We start from the raw sequence: 13,905 nt of genomic DNA on the forward strand, positions 1-13,905 counted from the left end.
CTAAGGTCTCCAAAGTTTCAATGTTTACTACATGTATATTTTTCTACTACTTACTATATATGTACTTACCACCTAAATCAAGATTATCACTTTACCCTAGGATCGCCGCAGGAGAGCAGGTTGTGTTTTAACAATCGGCACCCGATCCTAACCTATCCACTTACTCACTGAGATGGTGCTATATAGTCGTATATAGGATACTCGAGTACCCTCCGTACTCAGTCTCAGGTCGCGGGAGAACTATGATAGATCTTTTTACCTTTTTACTGTGTACGTGCATTTCGGATTCAACTGAACAACTATTGTGAACTAGTGTTGATTATACATGTTTATGGATGCGATGCAGACGTCACAACTATCTACTTTATACATATACATCTACTGAGATACGTTACTTATAACACCTTTACAAGCAGTGAGCACTCCGGTCGCATTCCGTAGTATTAGGCGATTCGACGAGGAGAGTATTTGTTATTAGTCCCAGTTCGCAAGGATCGGGAAACCCTAGTGTTAGGTGATTTCTATAGAACGTTTTTGACGATTCCGACGCGTCCCCTTGGATGCCAGGCAAATTACACAGATTAATGTTACAGATATTGATATCAGAAGTATTTATGTACCCATTGTATTTGTTAGCGTTCGCCAGAATTGCTCATAGAAAAACCCAAAGAGGAAGATACATTTTGAATATTAACCCCGAAAAAGGATGAGTTTGATTAGGGTTAGAGGGCCCAGAGCCTTTCCCTCCCCCCAAAGATACACAAGTTGCGTTAGTGTAGAAAACTTTTTTAGCGAATACACACATAAGATACACAAATATACATAGTTATAGCAGAGGATATGAAAAACGCTGCGGTTGCCTTCCTAAAAGCATTAATACGTATATCCCTGTACTGCCCTGAGAACAATATTTTGAGCTCGTTTATATGGTTTTGCATTGAATTCTATAGTTAGTTTGTTAGTTTGGTTATTTCTTTGCTAAATAAGCTAATGAGTTGGTAGAGAACCTTTCTAGTTTCAAATTTTATTATCTGGCAACCTGGGACAGGGGCCCTAAATCACTTCTCGCCATGTCTGCGTTGGACTTTACACTTAGATTTAAGGAAACAGACCTTTGATCGGTCAGTTTAGCAATGCGGAAATCCCAATTGAGATTCCGAGCTGTTGTACGCTAGAGTTTGTAAGACTTTCCATGGCAATCGGGGCAGGATGAAGAGGCGATCAAATTGTAGCCGTTATTATGTTTATGGCATTTAAGCGTTACAAATTACAAGAGTTTACATAACCATTTACAAAATACAAGATACTTATGACCCCTTTACTTACAAGTAAGTACTTAATACAATGGCAACAATATCGACACACACGATTCCAACAAGCTGATGAACTCAAGAAATTGGCTCAATACAAGTTGCTAAGTTAAAATAGTGTTATAAATTGTGAACAGCAGTGAATCAATAAAATAAAGCAAACTTCACATCTACTGACAACTTTCGCAACTACACTGTCCACTTCATTTGCTAATACCCTTTGGGATTGGTTCTTAAAGTCTATGGGGAGATACTTCGAATGGGCTTCACTCTACACTTCCGCTTCCGTTTCGGATTTCGCTTGTCCGTTGAGCTGGTGCAGCTTCACTTCTTCGGTGGCTTCCTTGGACACATCGTCATCGTGGCGACGCCAACAATCAAAGGACAGCATGGATTCGCCCTTCCCAAATGCCTCTCCATCAGCCAATGTGATGGGCAGTTGTCTGTGGAGAATGAAAAGGAAAACACATTTCAACACGCCTCCTTCCATCATTTCAAATACCATGACCCTTACCTATTGTTCGTTTCCGGCAGCATGAGAGTGCATCCGGATGCGGTAAGTAGGAGCAGCGCCAGGATGAGGGACGGAGCGGCCGCCAGCTTAGTGCCCAAATGAATAAGGTAGGGGGACACAAAGGAGGCACCCGCCGCAGCTAGATGCACTGCAGCAATTCCGCGCGAGCGCACACAAGTGGGCAGCAGCTCGGAGGCGAACTGCGAGGTGACCGTGTAGCACATGGAGATGCCCAGCCGCATGGGCAGGGCGAAGGCCAGCAGCAAGGTCACGTTCTTGTGAGCGCCCTCCGTGGACAGGGCCACGCCCAAAGCGCAGGACAGTAGTCCGGTGCAGAGCATGGCCAGAAATGCAGTGGCTTTGCGGCCAACTCGGCTCTGCAGTAGGCCCTGAATAAATCCAGACGGGGGAACGACCACCGCAAAGAGCGAGAAGACCACAAACGGTGAAAGTCCCAGGCCCTCCACATTTCTAGAGATGGTATTGAAGCTCAGCGAAGTCAGCATACTATGAAGAAGCATATGGAAATACCAAATATTAAATAGACAAAATTATTAATTACAAACCTCACTTACAAAGTGAAAACCACCAGCAGCGATATCTTCCTCAGATTAGGAGTCCGCAATAAATCGAAAATTCCTGCCGTTTGTTCCGGTTGGTTTGAAAGCTTCCTCTTGACGATGCAGTTCCTCCTGAAGGCTTCAAAGTCAGCTGCTTTCACCTCCATTCCATTGAAGTGGGCAATGTGCTTCAGTCGGGCAATGGCCCCCTCCACATTTGTACGGGTGATTAGCCACTGAGCGCTCTCCTGGACCACAAAGTAGAACAAAGCCACCACTAACTGGAGCAAAGCCGAGCAGGTCAGGTAAATCCGCCAGTTGCCAGCCAGTACGGAAAGCCAAGGGGCCACCAGAGCTCCCAGACAAAAGCAAATGCCCAGGGTTCCACTAATGGCCATATTCCTTAGTTTGGGCGCCAAGTATTCCAGCACTAAAAAGGGTATTAAATTATGAAATATTATTCTTAAAATCTTAAAAACAATGTTAATCTACGCAAAGACCTGAACTAATAGAACCCTTTAAAATGTATTTTTTGATATTTTATATTAAGTATTTTTTGGTACCATCTGGTAAAGCTATTGTTGGAAGTCCAGGAAGTAATAAGGAGTAGGCACTGTTGTTGACTCTGAATTATATGTATGTACCAGATTTTCCATGATCTACACTCTTTCTCAGCGATATCTCGCAGTGCTTACCCAGAATAAACATCAGATAATAATTTGCTGTAGCGGCGAGCCCAGAAATGCACCGAAAGATGGCGAACTGCACTAAGTTGGACGCGTAGGTGGTAAGAAAGTCGCCCACGAATCCACACTGATTGGCCAGGATCACGGCTCGCACTCTGCCGATCCTGTCGCCCAGGACGCCGAAGGTGAAGGTGCCCATCAGGGAGCCCAGGAAGAATAGAGATTGTCCGATCCGTGCCTTGTAGGCATCATTACACACCCAGTTCAGCTGATCGATCGAAGATACTACTTTAAATTGGAAAACCTTTCGCATATCCTAATAAACTCACCTCTGCATTCATGCTCCTAAATCCAAAGTCATAGTTGTATATCCAACGCTGGCACGTCTCATTACTCACCGTCACCCTGTCGCCCTCGATCCTATCCAGTCGGGTGCAGGAGGCCTCCTTGCCAAATGGGGCATATATGGCGGCGATCTCCTCGAAACTACGATCCTCGAGCGCCTCATGATAACACCAGTGCTGGGGCACAAACCCAATTATGTTCTGCGAGTAATAGTGCACGGTCGTCGTGAAGGCTATGTAGCCGAGCAGCAGTATCATCAGGTACTGATAGCGACCCGCACTGCCGCACTTCTCCAAGATCTGGTCGAAATCCATGACGTGCTCTCGCTGAGATTCTATTAAGACTAAACCCCGCCAATCCGTGCCGAGGCGAAACCGTTCCGATTCCAAACGAGGCGCGGGTAAAGAGTGCTAGGTGGCCGGATTCGCACATTGAGTCTACGTCCAACAGCGATAAGATTGTTTTGAGGCAGCCTATCGTCTATATGGCGGGCTGCTCAAACGCAGACGCTTTATTATTTAAGTGAATTCACTCATTCACTCCAATCTAAACAAACGCCGGCGTCTCACCGAGGAGGAAAGCCTTCTCTGGACTAGATAAACACACCACGCGACCTCAGAAATGCGAATCAAACACAGAACAACAAGTTCAGTGGACTCTTAATAAAACCAAAAAAAAAAAAAAAAACGAATCGCTGATCTTCCCCAAGTGTAATACACATGAGGTCAGTAGTGCACTTACATAAATGCTGGCATAAAAACCATATACCCTGTGTGTATTTCATAGATCTATACAATTCAGGGCTTTAATAACTTATGTTGTTAGGGCTTTTCAAACCCAATTATAATTATGTTTAAATGCGGGTTGTTCCATTCTTTCGCAGACATACATATATTTTATCATCCACAAGCTAAACAAAACTATATTATGACTAAATCGTTCTTATCCAGACCACTGACAACAATAATTATTAGGCAGTCGTCTTGTCTTTCTTATTGTCAGCTATATTATCTTGTACTTTAAACACTAATGTTGTTATGAAATAGTCTGTAAGTATATATAAAAAGAGACTATAAATGTTTAGCATATGCATTTGAATAACAACATTTTCGTTAGCTTGATTATAAAGATCACAAGCAATATTTTACAAAATCTTAATTAACATTATACAGGCCTGTTTCGGCTAACACTTTGCTCAAAATAAATTATTATGAACACAGTTAAATGCAATAGGCAGCTACACTAAGGCAGTATCCAATCCTGGCATTATATTAAGCACCTACTTAGTAAGTACGCTTATCCCCCCATTAGTTTCTCATTGGTGTCAGCGCTGAGATCGTGTTGATCTTCCTTTTTAAAGCCTCTCATAAAGTCAAACATCCGTTCGCCCTTGCCAAACTCCTCGCCCTCCGCTAATGTCAACGGCAGCTTTTTGTTTCTCGTCTCCGACAGAAGCAGGCAAATCCAGGCGCTAACTAGGAGCAGAATGCAGGTAATGATCGAGGATGCTGCCCGGAAATTTGTGTCCAAGTGGAGTATAAATGGCGAGATGAAGGACAAGGCTGCTGCGGTGACATGAATCACCGCCAAACCACTGGATCTCACACAGGTGGGCATTAGCTCAGTCGATATCTGCATGGTGGATCCCGTGGTCACTGAGATCCCGAACCGGCACATCAGCAGGAGGCACACCATCACCGTGGCGCTGTGCTGCGTCCAAAAGGTCAAGAGAATGCCTGTGGTCGCAGTCATCAATCCAGTTGCTGTCATGCTGACCACCGAGGTGAACTTGCGACCGAAGTGCTTCTGGACTTGGGTCTGGAAGATGCCTGATGGAGGCAAGGTCAGGGCGAAAAGGATGAACATGACGAACGGCGAAATGCTGAGACCTTCCACATTGCGAGACATTGTGTTGTAGCAAAGCGTCACTATCGAGCTAGAATAGTTAATTATATACATAAATTAATTTTTTAAAATATAAATTTTTCAATTTACTCACAAGACGACCGTCACATAGATCAGGCGGAGACGCAGGCGTGGCAGCTTGAATGAGTCAATGAGACGTGCCTGCTTCTGCATGGACATCTGGCTTCTGGCCTCCGACTCCTTCGTCTTGCAATGCTGACGGAATAGCTCATAGTCCGCCTCGCTGACATCGCGCCGATTGAACTTGGCCACACGGCGTAGCCTCAATTCAGCTCCATCGAAGTCGTGGCGCGTGACCAGCCACTGGGCGCTCTCCTGAATCAGAAAGTAGAACCCGGTGACCAACAGCTGCGGCAAGGCAGTCCAGACCATAAAGGAACGCCAACTACCCAACCAGACGGCTTGCCAAGACGCACATATCAGGCCCAGACAGTAAAAAATACACATTGTCAAGTTCAAGCCCACGCTTCGCATCGTCGGAGATACGTACTCCAAAACTGTTATATTTGGTAGGAAAGTTAAGACTATATAGATAAGTCCAAAAGCTGTTAAATGATAACATACCCAGAATAAACATGAGGTAGGAGTTTGCCTCTGCAGCCAGTCCGGATACAAATCGGCTGGCCGAGAAGGTCACCAGGGTCTCCGCAAAAATGGTAGCCGAGTCGCCCAGGAAGCCACACCAATTGGCCAAAACTACAGCCCGGATGCGTCCGATCCTATCGCCAAGTAGACCAAACAACAGGGTGCCACACATGGAGCCCACAAAGAACAGGGACTGACCCACTCGAGCCTTGTACGCATCATCACACACCCAATTCAGCTGTAAACAATGGAAATGCTCTTAGATGCAATGCACTCAAGTGGCGCCACAAACAGGGACTTACATCAGCGTTCATGCTTATGAATCCATGGTCATAGTGGTAAATCCATCGATTGCAGGGCTCACTGCTGGCCGTGGCATTGCTACCATCCATGTTGATCGATGCCAGTCGCGTGCACGAAGGCCTCTTGAATGGGGCGTATATGGCAGCTATTTCGGCATAGCTACGATTCTCCAGATGTTCGTGATAGCACCAGTGATCGGGCACAAACCCAATGACGTTTTGGGCGAAGTAATGCCGGGACACAATGAACATCAACAGTCCGTAGAGCGCCAACAGCATGTACTGGTAGCGATGGGAGTCACCGCACTTGACCAGTATCTCGTCAAAGTCCATGGCCATGTCCGCAGATGCACCGCTACGTGGGTGCCTTCAAAGTATCTGTGTTCGGTGTGGTCCGCTCTCTTCCGCTGCCACGCACGTACTGCCACTGGCAGTAGTAGCCAGCGCTGTTGGTCCTCTGCTCTGCTCGGCGAACGCCTCCATCGAAAAGTTAAGAGCGCGTTGTGAAAGCGGCTGCGGTAAACTGATATTGGAGTTAAATAGTCGAACCGACGACTCTTGCTGCTCCCTCTCCGCAGCTGATAAGTCTCCTATTCAAGTGGGCGAACTGAACTGAACTGAGCTCGGCCCGATTCGATCATAACTTATATGTTGTGATTTAATTATTGGGGTTGATAAGCGACTTTGGTGCTCCCATATCATCGCTGTAATCGGCAGTCTCCTATTCAAAATATACAACTATGTTGCTGTTTATTTATGCAGACAGTTTTGTTGATGCTAAAGACTTTACACCCAGCTAACAATGTTGCGTGGCCAATTTAGAGCTGAGAAATACATTTAAATACTATAAAATCTCTACAATTTTCGACTGCATATCGGGTTATGCAAAGTGTGGGGCATTTCGTAGCTTAGAGTGATAAGAATGTTAAGCTGCTATGCAAATTAATGAACGATATATTTTTTATTGCTTCTATTTTATATAACAACAGCACTTACTGCTGAACAGGCTTATTGATCAGAGTGTCCTCCTCAACAATGGTGGGACCCATTTCCACCTCTGATTTACTGCCTTCCCTCTTAAACATATGACGAAGAAAATCAAGTATGCCCTCTCCACGACCGAACTCTTCTCCTTCGGCCAAGGACATTGGAAGCTTCTTATTGCGAGTCTCTGGCAGCAGCAGGCACACATAGGCTCCGGATAGGAAGAGCAGACCCAAAATGATCGATGGAGCTGGCTTGAAGTAGGTGCCCAGGTGAAGGATGTACGGGGAAAGGAAGGAGGCGGCAAATCCAGCCACATGCACCACGGCCACGCCCCTTCCCCGCACGCTGGTGGGGATTAGTTCTGTGGAGAACTGGGAACTGGCACCATCGGCAATGGAAACTCCAAATCTGGCCGCCATTGTGAGACCCACCAGCAGCATTACATTTCGATTGCTTCCTTGCGATATCACCAGACCAGCGGCGACGGCAAATATTCCTGTTATGGCCATCCAACCCACCGCGGTGGCCTTGCGACCCATTCGATCCTGGAGCAGACCTTGTAGATAACCCGAGGGCGGCAGGGTAAGCGCGTTTAGGGAAAACATGATGAAGGGCGAAATGCCGAGACCCTCAACATTCCGAGCGATGGTGTTGTAGCAGGGAACAATGATTATACTGCAGATACAGAGTAAGTTATTAAATAAATCAATATATTTCATCTAGTACTTACAATATGAGCAGCAGTTTAAATGCAGTGCTGCGCATGCGCGGCGTTTTCAGCATGTCCAGCAACTTTGCGTGCTCCTCCTTGTCGTTATCCTTGCGATAGTGCTGCTCGCAGTAGCTGCGAAAATCCTTGAAGTCTTCGTCGGCCACCTGGCGGCGATTGATCTTGGCCACGCGCTGCAATCGCCTAATGGCTCCATCAACATCATTTCGAGTGACCAGCCATTGAGCGCTCTCCTGGACGAGGAAGTAGAACAGCGTAACCAGCAGCAGCGGAACCGATGAGCAAGCCAGGAAAATTCGCCAGTGGCCCACCCAGACAGCTAGCCAGCAGGCTCCAATCAGGCCAAGACAGTAAAAACTGCCCAAAACTGTATTTAGACCCACATTTCTCAAAGAGGGTGAAACGTATTCGAGAACTGTCCAGAAAGACCCAATTAAACTAGTCATTCAATGTGAACTCCATGCAACTACTTACTCAGTATGTACATGAGATAGGAGTTGGCATCAGCTGCCAATCCAGATATGAAACGGCTGATCGAGAAAGAAGTTAGGCTGTCAGCGAATATGGTTGAGAAGTCGCCCAAGAAGCCGCACCAGTTGGCCAAAATCAAGGCCTTAATGCGTCCTAGTCGATCACCAAGCAGGCCGAAAGCCAAAGTTCCGCACACCGAGCCCACAAAGAAAAGCGACTGACCCACTCGGGCTTTATATGCCTCATCGCAGACCCAGTTTAGCTGAAACATAATAACAACCAAAGCTAACATAGTTTTTCAAAAATAAATAATATTTGTTATCATTTTTGATAATCAATATCAATATTAATTGATTACATAACTAAACCAGAAAAAAACAATTATTGTGAATCAATTTTATAAACACACTCACCTCTGTATTCATACTTTTGTACCCAAGGTCGTACTTATAGATCCACCGATTGCAACGCTCCGTACTGAGCGTGTGATTCTGCCCATCCTCATCGATCTTCTCCAGCCGCGTGCACGAGGGCTTCTCGAATTGAGAGTATATCTTCTCGATTTCAGCGAAACTGCGATTCTCCAGCTGCTCGTGATAGCACCAATGATCGGGCACAAAACTGATGACGTTTTGCGAGAAATAGTGCATCGAAACGACGACCATTAGGTAGCCATAAAGCGCCAGCAGTACGAACTGATAACGACTGCTGTTGCCGCACTTGGCCAGAATCTCCTCGAAATCCATGCTGCCGTTATCAGATTTTAGCAGTTCCCAACTTTAGCGGCGTTCGCAGTGCTGTGATAAGCGCATATCTGAGGAATCCCACATTTATGGAGGCGTTTGGGTAGTCAACTAATCGCCAGCAGGTTCTCAATATCGGTTTATTAGTCCCAAGCCAAACGCTTTCAAGGGTCCGGGGTTAGTGAACGCAGGCGAAACCCGTTCCGGATTTGTATGTTCCGCTGACAGGGAGCGCACATAGCCAACTGGTTGAGCCTGAGACCCAGTCTCGAGTACCAAGTGCTCCCACTGGGGCGCCAATAAGAGAGCGGTGCTTACATGAGAGCCCAATATACCTTTCTCCGAACTCTTTCACGCTCTTATTCAATTATGCGAAATTTAAAAAACGACACTCGGTCACGTTTCGAGTGAAAAAGGCGGTTTGAAAATTTGCACTGCATTTACAAAATTTGAATATCAATTAACTTCAATTTATGCCACTTGGCCATTGAAAAGCCGCCCAGCAGTCTGAGGGTTAACTTGGATTGATTTTGATTGATATATACGTCTATAAGTGTGTCAAAGAAAAAGTATGCACCGCCATTATTTGTTGATTTGAAAATATTGAAAAATAATGTATATACATGTTCGCAAAACTTACCGAAGCAATCCAACGCATTCAATAAAAACTCATTTGGCATGTATTTTTTATAATTTTTATTTTAGTGTTTTTTTTTTCATTTATGTGTTTATCAATTACATTTGCTGTTTAAATGGATACATGTCTACATTTGCTGCCTTTTGAATATATTATTATTAGCTTTAATATGAATCATAAATGTTGGTTTCCCTCACTTCTATGTCTGTTGGTTTTATAAATGTAGTAAACGCAGTTTCGTGATAACATGATAGATAGAGCCTATTACAATTGCCTTTCGACTTAAATAGAATACATACATAATAAGATAGTATACCAAACTGTACATACATACATTAGATGCGATGTGTTAACTAAATTTGATTAACAACTAAACTACTTAGCCGGCCTAGTACGAGTCAATTAAATGTAGTTTTGAGTAAATAGGCAATGGTGCAGGATAACTAACTTACGACTCTTACAAAGATGCACACGCTCTAAATAATATTTTACATACAAAGTAGTTGGTAAGGCATACATATTATATGCTACTAATAAATAGTCGAAGAAACCATTTACGTAAAGACTAAAGCCCTGAATGGTTAATGGAGAAAACAAACATTACGATCAATACAATTCAGTCACAATTCATTTCAGTTATATCGATAATTTCAGGGCCGTTGGATAGTTAAACCAAATATATCTAAATCAACATTATACACATCACGTAACACTATACTACAGCTACATACACATATTTATCCATTTTCTTTCGATAATTACAAAACAACGTGTGAAACGGGGGTTTGAAAATAAGGACTAGTTTAGATATGAAAGTTGATAGTTTAACACCTGCACCCGGGAATCACTTAAACACACTCAATGCTATCATAGAAAATCTCTTCATCTGGCTCTGGTTCCGATAGCTCCTCCTCAAAATCATCAACGTCGTAGGAAATCAAGGACTGCATGCTGTCATCCAGCAGCTTGTGCTGCACATGATGCACCTCAAACAGTTTCTCGTCCTTCTTATCCCTGGGCGGAGTACCAAACCAGATGGCATCCACCTCGTCAGCACACCCATCACCATGATCAGCATCAACGCCATCGCCCCGATCATCATCCTCCGGGGCTGCAGGATTAGCTCTGGCCTCCATGGAGTCACAGTAGCCATAGTCGAAAGTGACCAGGAGATTGGCACTGCCACAGTCCATGGAATCGGGCGTGGTATACTCGGTGTAGTACGAATCATAGGCCGTCTCCTCGGACACATCGTGCAGCTCATGGGGTAGATATCGTTCCATTTGAATCTTTCCCTGGCTGCTGCTGCTCGTTTGCCATAGTTGCCAATTTTGGTTATTGAGACGGAAATTTGGCTTTTCAACGGTGTTGGCCAAATTCTAAGCATCGTTTGCGGGGGAAATCGGGGAAGAGCAGAAGAAGAAGAACAGAATAGAATATCAATTCTTTGGTACAATGGACAATCAGGTAATGAAAATTAGAACGCAAACAGAAGTAAGAAAGGGGTTTAGACGGCTGTTTAGGCACATTAACGAAAAGAATGGTAATTAAAATATTTTAGTTTTTGGGGTTAGCATGTAGCGGGAGATTTGATCTCATGGACAGCGGTTAGATCCCTCAACCTCTGGCACAATAAGTATATATGTATAGTTTTGGTTAGCACAGTGGGCGATCAATCAATCAACCAATCAATCAGTTTATGTACAGCGGTTGTTAAGTCACTCATTTCGTTTACCTTACTTGGCAATTTTAAAAGTTTGTGTTTGTTTTTTGTGCGCACTGCCCGTTTTGCTATTGTAGAAAGGGTGAGGGTCTAAGTCTAGATAGTCTTGGTAGGCTAGATCTACAACGAACTACATCGAAATCAAAAAACCATTGCTGGTGTAACTCAGTGTGGGGTAAAGCAAAAGAAAGCCGTGGGTTTGGCGGTGTTGGGATTTGTGGATTGGTTTGGTTTGGTTTGGAGAAATGGTAGAACTTAACCTACTAGGTGAGATACAACAAAAGAGACTTACGCGTATAACGATTGGCGGCAAAGTGTCTACTTCATTGTCTTTGCTTTTGGGCCAAAAACAAAACAGACAAACGATTTACAACAGAGGGCTCGAGATTGAGATCTGAGCTGGATTTTGGGGCTGAGCTGATCTGAGCTGAGGAGGATGTACTGGGCGAGGGCGCTGCTCCGTTTCGTTTGGCCATCGGTTTTATCTGTGGCTGTCCGATACCAAAAACTCCAGTCGCACTCTCTTTACATGTTTAGCATTTCAGGATTAAGTTTCTTCTTTTTTTTTTTTTGTATTTGGCATGCAGTCGAAATTTATGTATTCACCACCAACACGTCAATCAATCAGTCAATCAGTACACCACCTTTAGTCCACGAATATGGGTAACTTCTGCTATCCATACCAACTCCGATGCTTATTTTCTCAGTGTAGCCTGGCGTTTGTTAGGATAAGTGGCTTGTATCTGTTTTCACAGATACATTTTGGATTGTTGGCGGTTTTTGGGATTTTGGGTTGGTTGGTTTTGTTGTTTGTTGGTTGGTTGGTTGGACATATTTTTATGTACATACATATTTTATATGTTTTTTTGCGGGGATATTTTTGGATCGGTCAGTTTTTCGGATATACAAAATACGAGTATATATGTGAGTTATGACAACAACAGACAGTATAAATTATTGTTTTGTTTTTGGAGTAGACATACAAACAGGGTAGAAAGGCGCAGAAAGAAAAAGTAAAAGTAAAAAGAAATTACAGCATTAGATACAAATTATTTCAGGTGTGATCATCTAATTTGATTCTTTCTTGGGTGGTTTGTAATGCACAAACAAAGCCAAAACAAAGCACTCGATGCTGTCGATGGTGTTTTTGCCCTGGTGTAAATGTGAATGAATATGAGTGTGTTGTTAGTTGGATCTTCGGATGAGCTATCGACCACATGATGATTAAAAGAACTATTCCTCAAACGCAATCAAACCATACGACAAAAGCAAACTTCTTTCAAGTTCTTAAATCTTACTGGCTTTCTAACTTAGTCTTTCTGTTATTGCAATACAAGAGAAATGTTTTTTCCTTTTTAAATTTAAGAAATAAATAGAAAAGTCTGTCATATGCTATATAATCGGTTTTATATTTTTATGTTATAGCGTACACGCATAGGTTGGTATAAGCCCTGCTGCTTCATACACAAATTAATAAATATGCCTTTAAATTAAGCCCAATAATAGTTTAAGTATAGCTTAAATTAATTACAAAGAAAGCAATAGTAATAATAATAATTTTTAATACACACGCAAACTAATAATTATGCTTAAACTCGCTTTCGGACACAATGAGAAACTGGCTGATCCAACAATGAGGCATGCATACTTGAGGAAAATATACTAAGCCACACATAATCGTGATTTGCATAACATATGAGTAAATGAAATGATATCGTACATGCATTTGACTTTTGATTCATTTTCTTTTGTATATACATAACTATATAGAGGAAACATTGCTGTTGCTGCTGCTTGTTGTTGTTGCTGCCACCGCTGCTAGTGTTGTTGCTGCAGTTGCATGTGAAATTGCTGATTAATTAAAGCCGGCTACTAAGCACCTAAGGCATCGATAGGCAGTGAGAGTTTGATAGGATGCACCTTTCACTAGCCAAGTGTTGAGTCAACGACCCAAACCCAAAGCAAAAGCGGCAGGGTCTTGAAACTGTATTCTAGGGTGCGAAAAATCGAACATACGGTTGAGACTAGTGAGGTGTGTTGACCATTCTTGGACCGAAGAGTTATTGATTTGTCAAGGGCTTGTGTTTTTCTTTTACTCTGCAGAAAAGTCATCTTCGTAAAGTTGACCTAGCTATGGCAAGAAATAGCTTGGAAATGTTTTGGATTACAAAACAAAATTAGAACAAAATAAAAATTACAACGAAATTACTGTAATGGGAAATTTAAAGTTCTCAACAAATATTCAAATATTACAATTGATAGTCAAATTGTACTACGAAAAATCAATTGATAAATTATTTGCTTTCGTTAATAAAGCAAACAACATTCGTAAACAAAATAGGAAACAGTCCTATTGGCAACACAATCATTGTTTAATTATCTATTT

General features: G+C 43.2%; 4 protein-coding genes across 10 annotated transcripts in view; all 4 read right to left on the minus strand.

The window, feature by feature from the left end:
- Window positions 1-774: 774 nt before the first annotated feature.
- On the minus strand, window positions 775-3,832 carry LOC6728056 (solute carrier family 22 member 6). Of its 2 annotated transcripts, XM_016175331.3 has the most exons (5): window positions 3,400-3,826; window positions 3,080-3,338; window positions 2,400-2,814; window positions 1,825-2,331; window positions 775-1,753 (listed from the first exon to the last, which is right to left on the minus strand). In XM_016175331.3, exons 1-5 carry the CDS (start codon window positions 3,727-3,729, stop codon window positions 1,582-1,584), a joined length of 1,683 nt encoding a protein of 560 aa, XP_016034667.1. In that variant the 5' UTR covers window positions 3,730-3,826; the 3' UTR covers window positions 775-1,581. The 2 variants fall into 2 exon arrangements, with proteins under 2 accessions (XP_016034667.1, XP_016034666.1); XM_016175330.3 differs by lacking the exon at window positions 775-1,753 and having other exon boundaries at window positions 2,197-2,331; window positions 2,391-2,814; window positions 3,400-3,832.
- A 390-nt stretch (window positions 3,833-4,222) lies between these two features.
- LOC6728057 (solute carrier family 22 member 13) lies at window positions 4,223-7,026 on the minus strand. The gene is made up of 4 exons (XM_002103373.4): window positions 6,229-7,026; window positions 5,906-6,164; window positions 5,415-5,838; window positions 4,223-5,351 (listed from the first exon to the last, which is right to left on the minus strand). Exons 1-4 carry the CDS (start codon window positions 6,565-6,567, stop codon window positions 4,712-4,714), a joined length of 1,662 nt encoding a protein of 553 aa, XP_002103409.1. The 5' UTR covers window positions 6,568-7,026; the 3' UTR covers window positions 4,223-4,711.
- Window positions 7,027-7,159: 133 nt separating this feature from the next.
- Window positions 7,160-9,416, minus strand: LOC6728058 (organic cation transporter protein). The gene is made up of 4 exons (XM_002103374.4): window positions 8,830-9,416; window positions 8,420-8,678; window positions 7,946-8,360; window positions 7,160-7,890 (listed from the first exon to the last, which is right to left on the minus strand). Exons 1-4 carry the CDS (start codon window positions 9,160-9,162, stop codon window positions 7,221-7,223), a joined length of 1,677 nt encoding a protein of 558 aa, XP_002103410.1. The 5' UTR covers window positions 9,163-9,416; the 3' UTR covers window positions 7,160-7,220.
- Window positions 9,417-9,840: 424 nt separating this feature from the next.
- The window catches only part of LOC6728060, a 53,838-nt gene continuing 49,773 nt past the window's right edge, over window positions 9,841-13,905 (minus strand). For 4 of the 6 annotated variants that reach the window (XM_016175323.3, XM_016175320.3, XM_016175325.3 and 1 more), the window contains one exon: window positions 9,841-11,175. In XM_016175323.3, the coding sequence (XP_016034675.1) occupies window positions 10,645-11,175 (531 nt within the window). In that variant the 3' untranslated portion in view covers window positions 9,841-10,644. Of the gene's footprint in view, window positions 12,263-13,905 lie in introns of all 6 variants that reach the window. The other 2 variants (XM_016175319.3, XM_002103376.4) reach the window with 1 other exon arrangement.

Source organism: Drosophila simulans, chromosome 3R, assembly GCF_016746395.2.
Source record: "Drosophila simulans strain w501 chromosome 3R, Prin_Dsim_3.1, whole genome shotgun sequence".
NCBI lineage: Eukaryota > Metazoa > Arthropoda > Insecta > Diptera > Drosophilidae > Drosophila > Drosophila simulans.